This window comes from Prionailurus viverrinus, chromosome D1 (genome assembly GCF_022837055.1).
Source record: "Prionailurus viverrinus isolate Anna chromosome D1, UM_Priviv_1.0, whole genome shotgun sequence".
In the NCBI taxonomy this organism is placed as follows: domain Eukaryota; kingdom Metazoa; phylum Chordata; class Mammalia; order Carnivora; family Felidae; genus Prionailurus; species Prionailurus viverrinus.
In genome coordinates, this window is record NC_062570.1 from 6,634,987 (window position 1) to 6,657,651 (window position 22,665).

At 45.3% G+C, this 22,665-nt stretch overlaps 1 protein-coding gene across 5 annotated transcripts in view; it reads right to left on the reverse strand.

Moving 5' to 3' along the window:
* SLC35F2 (solute carrier family 35 member F2) overlaps positions 1–22,665 on the reverse strand; it is a 102,283-nt gene that overhangs the window by 56,665 nt on the left and 22,953 nt on the right. For 2 of the 5 annotated variants that reach the window (XM_047878808.1, XM_047878809.1), the window contains one exon: positions 21,192–21,244. The exons of 1 other annotated variant lie outside the window; for it this stretch is intronic. Coding sequence is in view for 2 of the 4 variants with exons in the window: in XM_047878806.1 (XP_047734762.1) it covers positions 1,780–1,889 (110 nt within the window). In the remaining 2 variants the exon portion in view is untranslated. Of the gene's footprint in view, positions 1–1,779; positions 2,245–21,191; positions 21,245–22,665 lie in introns of those variants that run through there. 2 more of the 5 variants (XM_047878806.1, XM_047878807.1) reach the window with 2 other exon arrangements.

Genomic DNA, 22,665 nt, shown 5'->3' on the forward strand with positions numbered 1-22,665 from the left:
TGTCATCTAAGCCTTGACATCTCGCTCAATGGGTATCCATCCGGCGTACTGTCTGCCCATCCCCCAGGCCTCTGGCACCTCGGGGTACGCCACCCCATTTCCCAGCCCCCAGGAACGGAGGGCTGATGGTGGCCAACGACCGACGGACACAGAGCAGTACCACGAGCCAGGCCGTGGGCCCGGCCACGTCATCCCCACATTCTCCCTACAAGGTGGGGAACTGTTATTATCCCATCTTACAAACAGGAAAACGGGACAGAGACAGGTTAAGCGACTTCCCCAAAGTCACCCGGCTGGGAAGCGGCAGGCGGCACCGACGGGATCAGAGTGCAGAAGAACCGGGCCCTGAGCCATTGCCCTACCCTGCCTCCCAGCTGAGAGCCTGTGGACGTGCGTCAGGACACACACAGCTGGACGATCCAAGGCGATTTGGGCCCGACTTTGCACAGGCATCTATCGCGAACTACACTCATTTCCACGACGAAAATGCACACACCATTCTCCACCCGGTTTTGAAAACGAGTTTTCACAATCTTCAACGGGAAATGTGCTTTGTTCATCTGAAGACAAGTAGATAAATAAAGGCAAAAGCCCGTTTCACGAGGAGCCGGGGGCCACAAGTTGTTACGGCCCAGTCTGGCCGGGGCTTGCGGGCACCACCCTTTCCTGGCCATCCCATGGCCTCCGGCAAACGGCTTAGCCTCCTTTGTCCACCAGCAGAGCGGCTGTGGGAGGAGTGCCACCTCATACAGTGGTCGAGGTGACATGACAGCGTCCACAGAAACGGCTGAGCCCAGCACCCCAACCCAGCGGACACTCAGTGAACGTGCGAGTCCAGAAGGCACGGCCTCCCTCCAGCAACCCCATCCCAGGCGCTGCCGGTCCCTAAGCACATTCCTGCTTCCCGCAGAGCACGGCGACCCCGGCGGCGGCTCGCCCCCCCCCCCCCACGCCGGGAGGGCCGTGCACCCCGCTCAGGCCCAGGAAGGAGGCAGGCTGCGCACGACCTCGCGGCGGCACCGCGAAACTTAGCCCTGACTCCTCACTTGGGTGAACTCCCCGGTCAGGGGAGAAGATCGCGGGCCGGGTCCGACGCGCTCGGGCGGCCGAAAGAACGCGGGCTCGCCCACCTGCCGCGCCGGAGGCTGGACACCCCTCCTTCGCAACATCCCCGGGGCGTCCGGCCCCGGCCCGCCGCGCAGGGGAGGGGGCTGGGCACCGGGGAGCTACCCAGCCGCGCCCACGCGGCCGACTTCCCCCAAATCGTCTCACACGCAAGCCCACGATTTCCAAGAGGGCGCCGAGGGAGGAGCGCGCGGCGCTTCACAAAGCCAGGTGGGCGGCCGCGTCCCGGCCGCACGTGCCGAGCCGCCGGGACCCGGACGGGCCCCCGAGTCCGCGCGGCCGCCGCCTCCGCGCCGCCGCCACCCCCCCGCCCCCCGCCCCCCCGGCCGCGTGTGCCGCGCAGCCACGTGCGCGCAGGGGCCCCGGCCACCCCCGGCAGCCCCACCCCTGCCCCGGCTGCCCCCGCCCCCCCTCCCCCACGCACCAGGTGAAAAGCTGGCTTTTGAGCCCGCTCAGCAGGCTGCACGGCACCCCCGCTGCCCCGCCCCCGCCCCCGGCACACCCCACCGCCCCCCGGGCACCCCCGCACTCACCAGATAAAAAGCCGGCTTTTGAGCCCGTGCAGCAGGCTACCCAGCACCCCCCCCACACTGCCCGCGGGCACCCTCGCCCCTGCCCCCCGGCACAACCCCCCTCCCCGCGCCCCGCACTCACCAGGTGAAGAGCTGGCCTTTGAGCCCGCGCAGCAAGCTGCCCAGCCCCCCCGCTGCCCCCGGGGCGCGCGGCTGCGGGGCAGCGGGTCCCGCCGGCGAGGCCGCCTCCATGCGGTCCCCTGCAGTCTGGGCGCCCGGAACCCCCCGACGTGCCGGGGCGGGGAAAACCGGCGGGGGCGGTGCCTGGGCGGCCGGCGGGATCCGACCCAGTGCCCGCGCGCGCGCGCGAGCGAGCTCGCGTGCCTCCCTCTTCGGGCTGGCTGGGCGCCTCCCCTGTCAGGCCCGCGCGGCCGGACCGAACATTTGCAGGTCAGCGCCTGGCGCCCCCGGGGGAGCTGCGGGTCGCGGGGCGCTGTCTGCCCCCGCCCCGGCAGAGGAGCCACGGCGACGGGTGGCCCCTAATATGCATGTCAGGGTCTTACGGTTCCCTGTCGCGAACCGGCACGTGAGGCGGTGCAAGGCTGTGCCCCCGCGCCCCGACCTCGGGGGCCGTGACTTCGCAGCCGCCTGAACTTTGCCAACTGGAAAGGAGCGGCTGGCTCCACCCCCTGACGGCCCGGCCTCCTCCCTCTGCCTAATTTATGAAAAATACTTCCTATCCAATCTAAAAGAACTGAGGACGCTTTCGTGCTGTTCTGGGTGAAAACCTGGGTGAAATCCCAGAGGGATCCGGGCGACGCGTCCCTTCGGCGCGCCTCCTTCCTCTCGGGTGGGTTGGGCGCGCTGACCTGTCCCGCAGGTGCCACCCGCTGGCGCGCGCTCTGGGCGCCCGCGCTTGGACCACGCCTTGCGAGGCCTCTGTGGACCCAGGAGGACCGAGCTTCTGCGCTCGGGAAGCTTCTGACACCCGCCCCCACCCTCCCCCCAGCTCCCCCTACACACACACACACACACACCACCCCCCACCCCCGGCAGGAGGGGCCCGCGGCTCCAGCAGAAAGGGGAAGATAAGGAGATGAGAGAAAAGGTGTCTTTATAGACGGGTGTTTCCTAACCACCTCCCTCCCTGGGCGACGGGGCAGCGGGGGAGGAGGGTCTGAAGAAGGAGCAAGAGAGAGGTAAATTCAAACGAGCTGGCGGTTCTGTAAGAAAGTTCTAAGAAAGAACATAGATTTTGAAAACTGAAATGTAGCTTTAGGAATCCCAAGTTTAGCATCTTACAGGAACCCCAAAGTTGAAACGAACTTATTTTGTAATTGTTGAAGAACATGGTCATCCATAGAGGGATGACCGCACATCACGGTACAACAGCATATGGAAAAGAGGACTTGGGAGTCCTCCCAGGACTTGGGAGGATGTTCTGTAGCTAATTTTGAGTGGAAAAAAGCAAGGTATAGAGAAGTACGTTTAATGTGATCTCATTTTTGTAAAGCGAACAACCCATTACACCTCATACATTGACAGGGTTTAATTTTACTTGATCCGTGTACTCCTGGAATATAGTAAGAAATGCCCCCACACTTTTGTATTCTCAGAAGTGGCATATTGCAAAGAAACACACTTCCCATTCGACTTAGGCAAGACCCAAAAATGCTCTCTCGTTCCCCTAGGACAAAGCCAGACGCAGAACCTACCAACTGGCTAAATTCCTCTTCTTCCTCCAGGCCTAGGAACTTTAACCCACTTTAACCCACTGAGCCAGCTTGTAACCCACATTAAAGGGTCCCCCCCTCGCGTCCCCCCACCCTGCCCAGTTCCCAATATGGTTGCCTCAGGGTAAAAAGTCCTCAGATCTGCTATTCAATCGAGCCACCTTTTCATTGCACTTTCTTCCAGGGCAAGAGTCCCCTTCCCACTCCAATAATTCTTTCAAGTAAAGTCTCTTATCTAAATCAGATTTGGTTGTGGTTTGTTTGTTTTTTTAATGTTTATTTTAAAGAGAGAGTGAGAGAGAGAGCGCGCGCGCGCGTACGCGAGTGGAGGGGAGAGACAGAGAGAGAGATGGGGAGAAAGGAGCTGAAGTGGGCTCTGTGCTGACAGCAGAGAGCCTGACTCTGGGGCTTAAACCCACAAACCGTGAGATCATGACCTGAGCTGAAGTCGGATGCTCACCGAATGAGCCACCCAGGTGCTCCGTTTCTGTTTTTGTTTTTTTAAGATTTTATCTTCAAGTAATCTCCACACCCAATGTGGGGCTCGAACTCACAACCCTGAGATCAAGTCCCATGCTCCACTGACTGAGCCAGCCAGGTGCCCCAGATTTGTTTTTTTATTTGACAATATATACACGTAGTTATGTGAGCATGGAGAAAAGTGTAGGACACATGTCAACACAAGTAACCTTAGAAAAGTTAAGGTATACAGAAAAAAAAAAATTTTTTAAGCCTGTGCTTTAAAAAAATACTCCAGCATGTATGACATAGTCCCTTTTATTTTCTTTTTCAATTTTTTAAAACTATATTTATTTATTTTGAGAAAGAGACAGCGCAAGCAGGGGAGGGGCAGAGAGAGAAGGATACAGAGAATCCCGAGTAGGCTCTGGGCGGTCAACACAGAGCCTGATGTGGGGCTTGCACTCATAAAACCATGAGATCATGATCTGAGCTGAAACCAAGGGTCAGACATTTAACTGACTGAGCCGCCCAAGGACACTGATATAGTCCCTTTTATAGATGTGTTGTGTCTAAATATATGAGATTAAAAGGTAGATTTAGATGTTGTGGCAGGCTGAATAATATCCCCCTCCCAAAATAACCAGTTCCTAATCCCTAGAAGCTGAGAATGTTGCTTTGTATATGTGGTGTCTCTCCTGATCAGATGGGGGCTCCCAAATGTGAGGTGACCCGATTGAGTAGGAGCCAGTGTGGTAGGCCAGTGAAAAGATTCACCCAAAGTAAAACAAGGGAGATAGAAGTTTTGGGGCGCCTGGGTGGCGCAGTCGGTTAATCGTCCGACTTCAGCCAGGTCACGATCTCGCGGTCCAGGAGTTCGAGCCCCGCGTCGGGCTCTGGGCTGATGGCTCAGAGCCTGGAGCCTGTTTCAGATTCTGTGTCTCCCTCTCTCTCTGCCCCTCCCCCATTCATGCTCTGTCTCTCTCTGTCCCAAAAATAAATAAACGTTGGAAAAAAAAAAAAGAAGTTTAGTGTATACTCTACAAGGGAACTTTGGGCCAGGACAACACCGGAGACCCTGTCTGCCACAGGCAGTGGGGTGAGGGCTGTATTTAAAGGGAGAAGATGAAGAAGTATGGGGAGGTACGAATTTTCCGTTTTGGGTACCTGTGTCTAGGTGTAAGTAACCCATTGGTCAGGTAGGGCTTACAGATATTTTGAGGTGGGTCTAATGGGCCGTTTGTATTTGGCCAGGGGGTTGATAAGTTGATATGGGCCCTTTCCACATTCCATCGCTCCAGCCTGTGGCCTAAACCTCGCCTCTACAATATGGTAAAAAAAAAAAAAAAAAAAAAAAAAAAAAAATTGCAGATGTGATTCAATGCTGTATCTCGAGATGTGGAAATTACCCTGAATTATCTGGTGAGTTTTAATTAATCACGGGCATCCTTATGAGACAGAAACAGATGGAGGTTTACAGAAGAGAAACTGACACTGTGATACAGGCGGAGATTGGGAAACTGTGCTTTGAAAACCCACAAACCAAGAAGTCAAGGCAGCCACTGTGAGCTCAGAGCCTCAAGAAGGAAGTAGCCTTATCGGTAGGCCAACAAAACAGATTTCCAACTTCTGGCCTCCAGACCTGGCAGAGAATAACCTTGTGTAGTTTTAAGCCACTGCATCGGTGGCAATTCATTACAGCTGCCATAGGAAACAAATGCAGATTGTACCCCCGCTAACTTGTAGGTATCATGATACACTGTCAAGTGAAAAAAGCAAGTTGCAGATTTGCAGAATAATTGTATAATATGATTCTGTTTTAGTAAACACCACCAACGAAGTAACTAAATATCTTCACATATACGTATACATTTTTATGCATGTATATATGCTTGCTTGTATCTATATGAGCAAGAAGGTGTGGGAGAATATACACCAGGCCATTGATTTAAGTCATGGGAGTTATGAGGGGGGAGGGTGGGGGGAGAGGTGGAGAAGGGGGATAAGGGAGTTGAAATGGCATTATATGTCTTCATTTTGTGTTCTTACTGTGGGCCTATGCTACTTCTGCAACTTGAAAAATATTCAACCAAGACGTTTTGTCCACAGGTCATGTCAATCCTAATTAACATATTAGGCTCCATGTATCACCCCCACAGAAAAATGAGGTCAGGAAATACAGTCAACCATTGATGTGGATTCTGAAGTTATGGACAAAGTTATGGGGCACCTGGCTAGCTCAGTCGGTTGAGTGTCTGACTCTTGATTTCAGCTCAGGTCATGATCCCAGGGTTGTGTGGGATCAAGCCCTGGGTCAGACTCTGAGGTAAGCGTGGAACCTGCTTAAGATCCTCTCTCCCTCTCTCTCTCTCTCTCTCTCTCTCTCCCTCTCCCCCCCTCCCCCTCTGCCCTTCTCCCCAACTCATGCTCTTTCCCTCAAAAATAAAATAAATAAATAATGAAGTTATGGACAAAGTTCTATTTACTTTCTAAACAAAAAACCTTCCTCAAAAAGTAGCAATAGTAGTTGCTGGGGCGCCTGGGTGGCTCAGTCGGTTAAGCGTCCGACTTCTGCTCAGGTCATGATCTCGCAGTTTGTGAGTTCGAGCCCCACATCAGGCTCTGTGCTGACAGCTCGGAGCCTGGAGCCTGCTTTGGATTCTACGTCTCCCTCTCTCTGCCCCTCCTCCTCTCACACACACTCTCTCTCTCTCTCTCTCAAAGATAAATAAACATTTTTAAAAATTTACAAAAAAAAATTATATGAAAAAATAGTAGTATTGCTCTCAAATGAGCTCATCCCCTGACTGAAGATTATTGATCAGACTACATTATTTTGGTTTCAGGATTAAAATATATTGAGCGGATCTGTGGGCATCAATCCACAAGGTTTTGTCAAAGGAAATTTACTGGAAAAAAATTATTTAGTGGTTGGGAAGTTCTGCACACAATAGCCCTTGCTTCCTACAAGCACCAAAAAACAACTACCTCTTATTGAGTACCTACGGTGTGCCAGACCCTTCGTACACATTTTCAGTTCTGTTCTGATTATCTATTGTATATATCAAATCACCCAAAATATCAGTGGCTTTAGACCATAATCATTCTGTTATCTCTTGTGGTTTCTGTGGGCCAGGCATTTAAGAAGTTCGGGGCCAGGCGGCTCTTGCTTATGGCCTTTCATGCAGCTGCAGTCAGAAGGCAGCTGAAGCAGGAAGGTGGGGGTGTCGAGGGGTGGTGGGGCTGGAGCATCCAGGGACTGACCAGACTCACTCTTCACTGAGTTCTGTGTCGTCTCCTGTCGTGGGCTAATTGGGCTTCCTCACAGCCTGGTAACTTTGAGGTAGTTAGTCTGCGTATATGGCAGGTGGTTCCTCCCACCTCTAAGCTAGTGTCCCCAGAGAAAGAAAAAGCCAAAACGTTGTTAATGTCCTCCAGCCAAAGGCCACCAAGAATATACACATAGTTAAACAAGCTGAGCTTATTACTCCTTGCAGCGAGGGAGAAAGGCCTCTGGGAGAACCACTGGCTGTCTCTGTAAGAGGATGTTAGAAAGAATAGGCTTGGGGCTTTGGTTGAATGATTTGAGGAAGGATGGAAGGAAGGAAGGATTTATTCTGGGTTGAATGCTGTCAGACTGGATGCAATTCTGATTGGTATCTCAATCAATAAATGTTGGGGCACCTGGATGGCTCAGTCGGTTAAGCATCCACCTCTTGATTTTGGCTCAGGTCATGATCTCACAGTTTGTGAGATCGAGCCCCATGCCAGGCTCTGTATTGGGCTCTGTGCTGGTATGTGGAGCCTGCTTAAGATTCTCTCTCTCTGCCCCTTCCCCAATCAAAGGCAGCTGTTCATGCACTCATGCACACACACAGACTCTCTCTCTCTCTCTCTCTCAAAATAAATACACATTAAAACAACTACATCTTACATATAAAGAGGGCACAACAGGGTGGGGACAAAACTGTAGTTGGTAAAGAGGCAGCAGCCATTCATTTTGACCAAGAGAGAAGGGAGTTGGTGTTTTGTGGGTGGCACAGTGATCCTGTTTTTTGCTTAGATAAAATTATGAACTGGCATTGCTCTGTCTCATTTTATCATGGTCTCAGAATAATCTTATCTTTGGACGGTACTCTGTGAGATTGTTTATGTCCAATAACAGAAAAAAATGGCCTAGCTATGAGTGCCAGGCCAGCTTCAAATGTTAAAGACTGCCTTTTTCTTTTTTCTTTTCTTTCTTTTTCTTTTTCTTTTTCTTTTTCTTTTTCTCTTTCTCTTTCTTTCTCTTTCTCTTTCTCTTTCTCTTTCTCTTTCTCTTTCTCTTTTTCTTTTCTTTCTTTTCTATCTCCTTTTATGGCCAAGCATCAAAAGTCACATGGGATCACCTTCATTATAATCACAAGGCCATCTAGGGGCACCTGAGTGGCTCAGTCAGTTAAGCATCAAACTTCAGTTCAGGTCATGATCTCGCAGTTCATGAGTTCAAGTCCTTCATTGGGCTCTGCACTCACAGTGTGGAGCCTGTTTGGGATTCTCTCTCTCTCTCTCTCTCTCTCTCTCTCTCTCTCTCTCTGCCGCTGTCCCACTCTCTCTCTCAAAATAAATAAACTTTAAAACAAAATTTAAAAAAATCACAAGGCCATCTAGATGCAAGGGGAGGGAACACAGACCTGTTCTGGATTGAATGTTTGTGTCCCTCCAAAATTCATACGTTGAAATCCAATCCCCAGTGCGATGGTATTTGGAGGTGGGGTCTTTGGGAGATAACTTAGGTCATGAGAGTGGAGCCCTCATAAACAGAGGCCATGCAGCTGGCTCCCTTTTTCTCTGCCACATGAGGATACACTGAGAAGTGAGCACCTATAGCCCAGAAGAGGGCTCTCACCGGAACCTGACATGTTGGCACCTGGGTCTCAGGCTAGCAGCTTACCAGCTTCCAGAACAGAGAAATAAGTGTTTGCTGTTTAAGGTACATGGTCTATGGTAATTTGTTAAAGCAGCTCGAATAGACTGAGACAACCCCCACCTCTCCACGGGAGATGTGTCATGGGGAAGCCTGAGGAGAGAGAGCTTGTGGGATGGGAGATTTTGCTGCAAACATCTTTGGAAAGTAGAGTCAGCCACAAATCCTTTCCAAAATGCTAGGTTTATTAGCTCTTATTAGCTTATTAGCACTATTTTTTCAGAATAGTAACCGACCCTGACATCAAGGTCACCAGGCTGCTTCTCCAATTTAACTGACAAGCACCAATGAGCCTCTTTCTCAATATCTTTTTCTCCTTCTTTGTAAAAATAACTACAAATAAACATATTTTTAATTCTCACCACATACAACATACTGAATAATAAAAGCTGTTATGTTCATATCCATATTATGATTCTCATCAACCAAAAACCATAAGACTGTAATTCTCAGTATATTACCCAAAGCAATCTACACATTTCATGCAATCCCTATCAAAATAACACCAGCATTTTTCACAGAACTAGAACAAACAAGCCCAGAATTTGTATGGAACCACAAAGACCCTGAACAGCCAAAGAAATCCTGAAAAAGACAAGTTGGAGGCATCACAATTCCCCAGACTTCAAGCTATACTACAAAGCTGTGGTCATCAAGACAGTAGGGTACTGACACAAAAACAGACACATATATCAATGGAACAGAATAGAAAACCCAGAAATGGACACACAACTATATGGTCAACTAATCATTAACAAAGCAGGAAAGAAAATCCAAAGGAAAAAAGACAGTCTCTTCAACAAAAGATGTTGGGAAAACTGGACAGCAGCATGCAGAAGAATGAAGTTGGACCACTTTCTTACACCAACACAAAAATAAATTCAAAATGGATGAAAGACCTAAATGTGAGTAAGGAAACCATCAAAATCCTACAGGAGAACACAGGCAGCAAGCTCTTTGACCTCGGCCACAGCAACTTCTTACTAGACACATCTCCAAAGGCAAAGGAAACATAAGCAAACATGAACTATTGGGACCCCATCAAGATAAAAAGCTTCTGCACAGTGACGGCAAAAAATCAACAAAACTGAAAGGCAGCTTATGGAATGGGTAGAGATATTTGCAAATGACATATCTGGTGAATGGCTAGTATCCAAAACCTATAAAGGGCTCATCAAACTCAACACCCAAAAAACAAATGATCCAGGTAGGAAATAGTCAGAAGACATGAATAGACACTTGCAAAGAAGACATCCAGATGGCCAACAGGCACATGAAAATATGCTCCACATCACTCATCATCAGGGAAATGTAAATCAAAACCACAATGAGATACCACCTCATACCTGTCAGAATGACTAAAATTAGCAACTCGGGCAACAACAGGTGTTGGCGAGGATGCATAGAAAGTGCAACCCTCTTACACTGTTGGTGGGAATGCAAACTGATGCAGCCACTCTGGAAAACAGTATGGAGGTTCCTCAAAAAGTTAAAAACAGAACCACCCTATGACCCAGCAATTGCACTACTAGATATTTACCTGAAGGATATAAAAACAAAAATTTGAAGGGGCACAGGCACCTCGATGTTTAAACCAGCATTATCAACAATAGCCAAGAGGTGCCTGGGTGGCTCAGGTGGTTAAGTGTCCAGCTCTTGATTGGACAGGATCTCACAGTTAGTGAGACTGAGCCCTGAATCGGGCTCCACACTGACACCTTGGGATTCTCTCTCCCTCTCTCTCTGCCCCTCCCCCGTGCTCGTTCTCTCTCTCCATCTCAAAATAAATAAATAAACTTTTAAAAACAAACAAACAAAAGTAATAGCCAAACTACAGAAAGAGCCCAAATGTCCATTGGTTGATGAATGGATAAAAAGGATATATATCACATCATACTCAGGCATCAAAAAGAATGAAATCTTGACATTTGCAATGACGAGGATCGAACTAGAGTGCATTATGCTAAACGAAATAAGTCCAGCAGAGAAAGGCAAATACCATATGATTTCACTCATATGTGGAAATTAAGAAACAAATTAGATGGACCACCTGGGTGGCTCAGTTGGTAAAATGCCCAGCTCTTGATTTCAGCTCAGGTCATGATACTGAGATTCATGAGACTGAACCCCAAACTCAATAGATTCTCTCTCTCTCTGCCTCTCCTCACCTGTAAACAAACAAACAAATACACATTTCTTACAAATCTTTGAATCAAGGGGCACCTGGGTGGCTCAGTCAGTTAAGTGTCCGACTTCGGCTCAGGTCATGATCTCACAGCTCGTGAGTTCAAGCCCCACATCAGGCTCTGTGCTGACAGCTCGGAGCCTGCAGCCTGCTTCCGATTCAGTGTCTCCCTCGCTCTCTTCCCTTCCCCTGCTCACACTGTCTCTCATTCTCAAAATTAAAAAATAAACAACAAAAAAAATCTTTGAATCCTTGGGGTGCCTGACTGGCTCAGTTGGTGGAGCGTGCAACTCTTGATCTCAGGGTTTGTGGGTTCGAGCCCCACATTGGGTGTAGAGATTACTTAAAAAAATAAAAATAAAAATAAATAAAAATCTTTGAATCCAGAACCAATGTTTAAGGTAAAGTCATTTAATAAAATGTAAATGGGAACTTTTCAAATGTAATCTGTATTTAACTTCCTCTTAAAGCCCTTATATAAAAAAGCTTATTTTAATACAATGGAATATTACTCATCTATAACAAAGGAAATCCTGCCATTTGCAACAATATGGATGAACCTTGAGGGCATTGTGCTAAGTGAAATAAGTCAGAAAAAGACAAATATTGCCTACCTCACTTGTATGTGGAATCTAAAAAAGGTGAACTCCTAAGAAACAGAGTAGAATGGTGGTTACCAAGGGCTTCAGGGTTAGGGAAACGGGGAGATGTTGGCCAGACTACAACTTTTTTTTTTAGTTTTTAAAAATTTTTTAACATTTATTTATTTTTGAGAGACAGAGAGACAGCATGAGTGGGGGAGGGGCAGAGAGAGAGGGAGACACAGAATCTGAAGCAGGCTCCAGGCTCCTGGCTCCAGGCTCTGAGCTGCCAGCACAGGGCCCGATGTGGGGCTTGAACTCATGAACTGTGAGATCAGAAACCTGAGCCAAAGTTGGACGCTTAACCGACTGAGCCACCCAGGTGCCCATCAGACTACTAACTTTCACTTATGAGATGAATAAGTTCTGGGGACCTAATGTACAGCATGGTGACAGCAGTTAACCATACTGAATTGTCAACTTGAAATCTGCTAAGACAACAGATCTTAAGTGTTCTCACTGCCCCCCCCACACACACACAAAACAAAAAAGGAAATAACTATGCCAAGTGATGGATATGTTAACTAACCTTAATGTCATAATCACTTTACTATGTATGTGGACGTCAAATCATCATATCATACACCTTAAACTTACACAGTGTTATTTGTCAATTATACCTCAATAAAGCTGGAGGGGGAAAAACCCTTAAAGATCCTGTTGGGGCACTTGGGTGGCTCAGCTGGTTAAGCATCCGACTTCAGCTCAGGTCATGATCTCACAGTCCATGAGTTCGAGCCCCTCTGTGCTGACAGCTAGGAGCCTGGAGCCTGCTTCAGATTCTGTGTCTCCCTCTCGCTCTGCCCCTTCCCTGCTCACGCTCTGTCTCTCTCTGTCTCAAAAATAAATAAATAAATTAAAAAAAAAATTTTTTTTCCCAACGTTTATTTATTTTTGGGACAGAGAGAGACAGAGCATGAACGGGGGAGGGGCAGAAAGAGAGGGAGACACAGAATCGGAAACAGGCTCCAGGCTCTGAGCCATCAGCCCAGAGCCTGACGCGGGGCTCGAACTCCCGGACCGCGAGATCGTGACCTGGCTGAAGTCGGACGCTTAACCGACTGCGCCACCCAGGCGCCCCTAAAAATAAATAAATTTTTTAAAAAGATCCCGTTTCTAGCATCCTATTAAATATGTCTATTGCCACTATACTTGAGGCCCACAAAGACAAAGAGTGTCTTATTCGAGCTAAGCCTCCTTTATTTTCTCTTTCACAGGTGTTCTAAGAAGATTGCTGTCAAGCTATCTTCGATTTGAATGGCCGGGAGTACACAAGCTGCCCGAAACGAAAATGTCAGAATTATTTATCATTAAACAGAGTGAATCAATAATGCTGTGTGCTTAGATGGCAAGTTTGAAGAATTCACATTAAAACCATTATCTTATTATAGAGAATATTGTAAATCAATCAACCAGGTATTGGTTGAATGCAAATTATGTGCACACCACAGTTCTCGATATGATCAGCATTATTCGAGACATGAAAACTACTTTTACCTTTTCTTCCGTATTTCCTTCTTTCCCTCCACAAACATTTTTAGAACATCCGCTATAATCAGGGAGCCAGGTAGGAGGCAAGGGAAATGTAATAATAAATGGCACTTGGTCTTGCCCTCAAATTGTCTAAAATTCAATACAGAAGATCTGTACACAACAGAGGACTTTATCATCTAGGCAGGGAGAGGAGGCTTTGAAATAGGAGCATCTTTTCAGGATTATTTCTAAGTGTCAGCCAGCCCCTACGTCGTGCCCTCTTTTCTGCTCCATACCAAAAGATTTCTCTTCCCTTCACCTCTTCCAGGTGCTACTGCCCTTTTTCCTGAGACCGCCCAACCTCTGAAATAAGGAGTTAAGGATTAGCGAAAAGGAAACAGACGTGGAGTTGAACAACAGCAACAAAATCAAAAAAAGAAAGGGAAAATCATCTGGAGAAACTGAAAGTTTGTAATTACCCCTCGCTATTTCTTACTGTCTGGTTCCATGGTTTCAAATACGACCCATAGGCTGATGACTCCCAAACTCTTTATCTCCAGTGTGGGATTCCCCCGAGGTGCAATTCATACATACGACTGTGTACTTGAGATTGCCACTAGGAAAGCTTAAAGACGTCTAGACCACGGCCCAGACAAAACCCTTCTTTCCCCGTTTCCTGTTTTCTTTGCCATTCACTCCAATCCCAGTATTTAGCACCTCAATGTATCAGTTTTCAAGCTGAGAAACTGAGGGGTCATACTTGATTCCTCCTTTTCTCTCAACTTCCCCATGCAATCCAAGAGCAAATCTTTTACTTCCACTTCCAAAAAACATCTTGAACCCACTCACTCTTCTCTGTCTCCACCACCGTAGGATGGACTACCAAAATCTCCAGCCTAGACCACGGCGCTAGACTCCTCTATCATTTTACGTATTCTGTTCTTGTCTCGGTACAATTGTTACTCAAAATGCCTATGAAATTAGGTCACTGTCCTGCTTACAAGCCTTCACTGCTGCCTGTTTTATTCAGAATAAAATTTAGGTTCCGTGCTCTGGTTCACAATGCACCTGCACACGTCTTCAACTTGCACCAGACTGTGCTTTCTAGTCCTCTAACTCCAAATTGGTCTCGTTTGCTCCACCTAGAATAATCTGCCTCTGGATTATTAGACCATAATCTCAGCGTGGTGTCAGGTCCACTGTGACCTATTTAGAGAAGAATTCCCTGAGGTAAATTAATCCACTGTCTCCCAGTCTCTTATCAAATTTAACGGGTACATTTTTTTAAAGTTTATTTATTTATTGTGAGAGAGTCAGAGACAGCACGAGTGAGGGAGGGGCAAAGAGAGGGAGCGAGAGAGAATCCCGAACAGGCTCCAAGCTGTCAGCGCAGAACCTGATGCAGGGCTCCATCCCATGAAACTGTGAGATCATGACCTGAGTTGAAACCAAGAGTTGGACACTTAACGGACTGAGCCACCAGGCGCCCTGGGGTACTTTTTTTTTTTTTTTATCATAGAAATGTTTATGACTAAATTGTGTTCTCCAATGTATCCTGCCAAGCAGAACCAAGGGTGCAGGGCCACCACCCTGGTTGGAACCAATGACAGAGCCTCAAGTCAAAGAGCATTATTCTCGAGGCTTAAAATCGGATGGATTTGCCATGTTAGTGTTCTGACTTACTTGGGACCAGTGACCCCTTTCTTATTTCTGATTTCTCCCTTTTGGAAGGGGGATGTCTGTCCTATGCCTGTCCCACCACTGTATTTGGGAAGTAGATAATTTATCTCATCACACAGATTCACAGCTGAAGAGGAATTTTGCCTCAGGGTGAGCCATACCCTGAATCTCACCCATTCTTGAGTAAGATGAAATTTAGATGAGATTGTAGACTCAAAATTCAGGCTGGAAAGGGTTAAGACTTCTGAAGCTAGGGTAAATATATATTGCACGTGAGAAGGACATGCCAGAGGGCAGGGTGTTTTGGGCTGAATTGTCTCCCACCAAAATGCATATGCTAAAGTCCTAACTCCCTACACCCCAGGACATGACAGTATTTGGAGGTCAGATCATTCAAAACGAAATTAAAGAAAATGATGTCATTAGGATAGGCTAATCCAGTACGACTGGTGTCCTTAAAGAAGAGATTAGGACACAGACAGTTACAGAGGGAAGAATCATATGAGGATACAGGGAGAAGACGGCCATCTACAAGCCAAGTAGAGATGCCTAAGAAACCAAACCTGCTGATGTCTTGATCCTGGACTGCTGGCCTCTAAAACTAAGAAAACGCATTTCTGTTGTTTATGCCCCCTAGTGTGTGGTACTTTGTTATGGCAGCCCTAGCAAACTAATCCAGAAAGTATCTGAAATAGGCTTGTTTATTTCATTACTAATTAAAGAGTGCCCCAAAGAATGCCCTGCTCTTCTAGTAGGAACAGCCCCAAGTGCCTCAATAATTAGGGTAGAGCTCAACAAATGAGGCTAACCCATAAGGCATTCAAGTAAGTTTCTCCAAAAAGATTTCTTTTTATTTTGTCATATACATCTTCCCCAAACCTTATTTAAAAAAATTTTTTAATGTTTATTTACTTTGAGAGAGACAGAACGGGAAGAGGGGAGAGGCAGAGAGAGAGGGAGATACAGAATCTGAAGCAGGCTCCAGGCTCCGAGCTGTCAGCACAGAGCCCGACTCGGGGCTCCAACTCACAAACTGTGAGATTGACTGAGCCACCCAGGCACCCTCATCTTCCACAAATTTTAATGTATTAATCTCAGTGCCCCTCTCACTACCTATTTCGTTTGATTTCTACTTCACTAATTTTGTTTCAATCTATATCATTTCCTTCCTTCTACATTATTTGGGGCTTTCCTTCATTTTCCCTAACTCCTTAAATTGTATGCTAAAGTGCATTAATTTTGAGCTGCATCTCACAACTTGATGATAGTTTTGCTATCATTCACTCGGATTTTCCAATTTCCATTATGATTTCTTCTTTGACTCTGAGTTTAAGACATCCCATCATTTCCAAGCATAAGACATTTCAGTTCTTTTCCTGCAATTTATTTCAAACTTAATTGCATGATAACGTACCCTATATGAAACCAATACTTTGAAATTTGCCAAAACTAACTTTGAGACCTAGTAAATAGTCAATTTTCATTAATGTTTCATGTGTGTTTAATGTTTCATTTTTTTTATTTTTGAGAGAGAGAGAGACAGAGCATGAGCAGGGGAGGGGCAGAGAGAGGGGAGACACAGAATCTGAAGCAGGCTCCAGGCTCTGAGTTGTCAGCACAGAGCCCGACGTGGGGCTCAAACTCACCGAGTGTGAGATCATGACCTGAGCCGAAATCAGACACCCAATCGACTGAGGCACCCAGGCACCCCTGTTTCATGTGTGTTTAAAATGTATATTCTCTAATGTTCTAACCTGTCTGTTAGATCAAGCTTAATAATGGTGCTCTTCAAATATTCCGTCTCCTGCTAATTTTTTGTCGGTTTGATATATCAATCATTGAAACTTGCTAAATTTGCTAAACCAGTGATTCTCAAAATATGGTTCCCAAACCAGAAACAGCAGCAGCATGTGAGAACTTATTAGAGGTGGAAATTCTCAGATTCTATGCCCAACCTATTGAATCAGAAGCCCCGGAGATGGGCCCAGCAATCTGCTTTAACAAGACTTCCACAGGTTCTGAGGCATATTAAAGTTTGAGAACCAATGCATTAAATGATCCCTCTCGAATGGGGGCTTTGTCAGTTTCTCCTTGCAGATTTGTCAATATTTGAGTCATATGTTTTCGATTGTTGTGAATAGGCATGTAGTAGCATTAAATTGTTATATATCTCTAGTGAATCAAAGGTTTTATCATTATGAAAGAACACTAGTTATTTGTAGTAAACAGATAACTTTTTGTGTTAAAGCCAATTTTTCCTGCTACTCATATGGCTTTTCCAAGTTCCTTTCAGTTAGTGTTGTCCTAGGGTATTTTGTTTTCCCACTTTGTCTTTCAATAATATGTCCGTATAACAATGATTTGTATACATCTCTTGAAATAGCATATAGCTGGATTTCGTTTTGTTTTTCAATCTGATCATCTTTGTCTTTTCATCAGAGTTTAATATATTTACACAAGGAATGATTAATGGAATATTCAGATTTATTTATACCAAATTACTATGTGTTTTCAACTTGTCTCACTCAATGGTACTTTTTTTCCCTCTTTCTTGCCTCCTTTTGTAAATTATAGAACTATGTCTATTCTTTTATGGTTGCCCTAGCTATTCTAACGTGCAAACTTAACAAAGTTTGAAATTATCAGTGTTAATCCTGTTTCTAAACAATACAAGAATCTTAGAATACTTCAATAATTTCTCCAACTTATATGCTATTGTCTAGTAATTTAATTCTAACTTGCTTTTTCTTCCCTACAAGGTAGATAAATTTATTCATGTTTTATACAGTCATTGATTGTTTAGACATACTTAGGACCAGATTAATGGGTGTGTGGCCTGTGAAGTCCCATACTGGTCCCTGCTCTGAAGGGCCCCATGCTTGACTTAATACTCTGCTGACACCATTTGAATTCTTAATAATTTTTAAACAAGGGGCCCTGCATTTTCAGGGCTCTGCATTGAGACCCAAAAACTATGTACCCAAATCTTCCATCAAGAAATTCTTTTAGAGGGTGACTTATTTTTCTTGTATTTATTTATTTATTTTGAGTGTGTGTGTGTGCAAATGGGAGAGGGGTAGACAGAGGGGGAGACAGACTCCCAAGCAGGCGCTGCACTGTCAGCACAGAGCCCAATGCTGGGCTGGAACTCACAAACCACGAGATCATGACCTGAGCTGAAGTCAGACACTTAACCAAATGAGGCACTGGGGTGCCCCTAGATAGTGCCTTTTGATGGTAAAGTCTCTCTTTTTTGATTGTGTAAAAATATCTTAATTGTACCTTCTTTGCTTTTAAATTGGTTTTGAGGGTATAGAACTTTAGATTGACTAATACCTTCTCTTGCCACTTTGAATGTATTTTTCCTGGTTACGCTGTTGCAACTGAAAGTCAACCAACTATCCAATTACCTTTTCTTTGTAGGTGACCTGACTCTTTTTCTGTGACTTTTTACTGCCTTCTCTTTTTTGGGGTTGTATGTTTCACTAAGATGTGTCTCGATGTTGATATGTTGCTTGGGATTTGTTTGGCTTTGTTGGGCTTCCCAGACTTTAAGATATCTTTTAATAATTAGGGAAATATTCAGCCATTAGATTCATATTGCCCTTTCCCTGGTCTCTCTATTATCTTCTTCAGGGACTCCTTTTAGACATAGATCAGACACCCTTATTCTCTCCTCCACATTCCTCACTTCCTTTCATATTTTCCATTATTTTTCTCTCGGAATTTGTTCTGGATAATGATTTCAAGTCTACCTTCAATAATGTTAACTCTTTTTTTAATTGTGTCTAATGGTGATTAAACCAATTTTGAGATTTTCTTTTCAGTTATTTCTAGAGGTTATTTTGCAAATCTACTTGTTTTGTACTCCTATTTTGAAGCTTTACTTTTATTTTTTTTCACTTTTATTTCTTTAAACAAAGTTATTTTATATTCTGTGTTAAAAATTCCAAAAGCTGAAAATTTTATAGGCCTATTTATGCTGTTCATTAATTCTCTTTTCTCACTGAGGAGGCATTATTTCTCTTGAACTGTTCTCTTTTTTTTAAGTTTTTTGATGTTTATTTATTTTTGAGAGATAGAGACAGCAGACAGACAGAGTGTGAGCGGAGAAGGGGCAGAAAGAGAGGGAGACACAGAATCTTAAGCAGGCTCCAGGCTTTGAGCTGTCAGCACAGACCCCAACTTGGGGCTCGAACTCACGAACCATGAGATCATGACCTGAGCCAAAGTCGGATGCTCAACTGACTGAGCTACCCAGGCACCCCTGAACTGTTCTTTTCTTTGAAATATTACCTACGAATATGCTGACATCTAGATTGGAGCTGACTTCTCTCAAAGATGAGTTAATTCTATCTGGGAGAGCTACCACACTGGGACCACTTTATTTGTTTGTTTGTTTTTAAGTAGGCTCCAGGCTCAGTGCAGAGCCCAATGCTAGACCTGAACTCACGACCCTGAGTTCAAGACTTGAGCTGAGATCAAGAGTCGGACACTTAACCAACTGAGCCACCCAGGTACCCCCAAATTGGGACTACTTTATTTTTTTAATGTTTATGTATTTATTTTGAGAGAGAGAGAGACAGTGTGTGTGAGCAGACGAGGGGCAGAGAGGAGGGAGTGGAGAGAGAGAGAATCCCAAGCAGGCTCCACATTGTCAGGAGAGGCCCAACTCAGGGCTCGAGCTCACAACCGTGAGCCAAGTTCCAGTTGGACACTTAACTAAATGAGCCCCCCAGGCACCCCTGGGACTATGTTAATTATATCCTATACTGGAGGGAATTTTTTGAAACACACAGCATGAGTTAGAACCACATAACTCATAAGGGCCAGCTTGTTCAAAGACTATTTTCTCAACTTCAGAACAGAACAGTCTTCTCTGATCTCTTCTGCAGAATGGAGTTTATTTTTCATTTACCCTTATACTTCAAGTATAGTTCTCTGAGCCTCCAGCTTCATTGAGAAGGTTTATTACTAGGCCCCTCACCTTAAGCATGCCTTGAACTTTAATATTTATACTTAAATCTTCAGGGTTTAGCAGGAACCTTCCAGGCAAAAATGGACTTTAGCATATTCCTAGTTCCCAGGATCTCTGCGTCTCCCTCAAAACTACCAGTCCTGCAATGGATTTTAAATGAGTTTATATTCTTTATGTTTTATCTGTTTAGTTTATAGGGTCATTCAGAGTATCTAATTGACAAAATTGCCTGAAATGGAACTCTGCATCTACTTAATCTATAACATAAAATTTTGAACCATGAAGATATTTTAAGAAGAAGAAGAAAATACACAAATTAGCAACAGACTTGGAGAAGATATTTACAATCCATATATCTGACAAAGAACTCATACCCACAATACATAAAAACTACAAATGAAGAAAAAGACAACCTAAGTAAAAAATAGGCAAAATATATTTACATGCACTTCACAAGATAGGATATCCAAATGGTCACCAAGGAAATGCAATAACATTCCACTACATAACAGAAGGGCTACTTTTGGGGGGCACCTGGGTGGCTCGGTCAATTAAGTGTCAGACTTTGGCTCAGGTCACGATCTCACGGTTCACGAGTTTGAGCCCCACATTGGGCTCTGTGCTAACAGCTTAGACACTGGAGCCTGCTTGAGATTCTGTGTCTTTCTCTCTGCCCCTCCCCTACTCACGCTCTGACCTATCTCAAAAGGAAGTAAACATTTAAAAAAAAAAGAAAAAGAAGTGCTAATTTTTTAAAATGACAATACCAAATATTGATGAGGATGCAGAATTTCTGTTACTGTTATAGACTTCTGGTGAGAACGTAAAAAATACAATCACTTCATTAAACTGTAGACCTGCTAAGGCTGCACATATGCTTCCCCAAGACCCTGCAATCCTGCTCTGGGTGTATACCAAAAAGAAAATACGTATTTGCATAAACGAGATATACAAGAATGTTCATAGCATCTTTATCAATATTACCCCCGTGATGTTGTGACATAAAAAGAAATACATATTTGGTCCCTGCTCCTGGCATAGAGCTCCTAAAACCCTTGGGATTTCCTGAGGGAGAGGGGTAAGAGAAGCATCTTCTGTTATGCATAATAAGCCCCTTTGAACCATATCTGAGTTTATGCCAATGTGATGAGTCTTCGAGATTGGGGTCTGGTCACCGAAAAAACCAGCCATGTGATTAGGACATTGGGACTTTTAGCTCCACCCCCCTGACCTCCAGGAAGGAGAGAGGATTCTCTCTCTCTCTGAGCTAGAATTCAGTTCATGTGAACCACCGGTGATTTAATCAACTGCACCTCCATAATGGAACCTCCATAAAAACATTAACCGATACGGTTCAGAGAGCTCTGGGTTGATGAACACAGGAAGTGCTGGAGGGTAGTGTTCCCAGAGAGAGCATGGAGGCTCTGTTACCTACTTACCCCCCACATCTTGTCTATGCATCTCCTCCTTTGGACTGTTCCTGAGTCTTATCCTGTAAAATAAGTAGATAAGTAGGTAACAATATAACTAACTAAATAAATAAATAAATAAAAAGGTAAGTAACCTATTTTCCTGAGCTCTGTGAGTCCTTTAAGCAAATTATCAAACCTGAGGAGGTCAGGGAAGCCCTCTGACTTGCTAGCTGGCTGGTCAGAAGCACGGGGGGCCCAGGTTTGTAACTGGCATCTCAAGTAGAGGCAGTCGTGTAAGGCTGAGCCTTTAACCTGTGGGGTCTGTAGTAATAATGCCAGTTACTTAGTTACAGAATTGAGTTGAGCTGTAGGACACCCAGTTGGCACCCAGAGGGTGGGAGAATTGGTTGTCGGTGTGAGAAATCTGCACACTTGGTGTCAGAAGAGTTCTGTGGGCAAAATCAGGTTTTAGTGAGCCCCAAACTCAAAAGTACCTGAATGCTTATCGGCAGGAGGACAGATAAATTTCCACAATGGAATACCATAGTGTGTTGGGAAAAACACCAAGTACTGATATGTGAAACATGGGATGGTGACTCTACAGACATATATTGAGTGAAAAAAGTCAGAACTACTCTGTGCTTCCATTTATATGAGTTTCAAGAAGCTCAAGAAGGTAAAACTAATCTATTATGTTTACTTATTTATTTTGAGAGAGAGAGAGAGAGCATGAGTGAGGGAGTGGGCAGAGCAAGAGGGAGAGAGACAGTCCCAAGCAGGCTCTGCACCGACGCAGGGCTCCACTCACGACCTGTGAGATCATGACCTGAGCTAAAATCAAGAGTTGGATGCTTCATGGACTGAGCCACCCAGCTGCCCAAAACTAATCCATTACGATAGGAATCAGAATAGTGGTTACTTTTGGTGTTAAGGTTTGAATTGTGTTTCCCAAAAAGGTATATGGAAGTCCTAATTCCTGTACCTGTGAATGTGACCTTACTGGAAATGGGATCTTTGAAGATGTGATAAGTAGGTTGAAGTCATACAGAATTAGGCTGGGTCCTAACTCAATGACCAACATCCCTTATGAGGGCAATGTGGACACAGAGACAGAGGGATATAGATGGAGAAGGCCGTGTGATGAGGAAGGTGAGATCAGAGTAACAGCTGCAGAACAAGGAGCTCCCAGGATTGCTGGAAACCACCAGAAGCAAGAGAGAGTCTAGAACAGATTCCCCCCAAGGGGCGCCTGGGTGGCTCTGTCAGTTAAGCATCCGACATCTGCTCAGGTCATGATCCCATGGTTTGTGGGTTCGAGCCCCATATTGGGGCTGCTTCAGATTCTGGGTCTCTCTTTCTCTCTGCCCCTCCCTGGCTTGAGCTCTGTCTCTCTCTTAAAAATAAATAAACATTAAAAAAAAAAACAATGCCTTATAAATATAAAAGGATATAAATCAGGGAATTGGAATCAGGTGCTTACAAAAAATGTTTGGAATGCCTG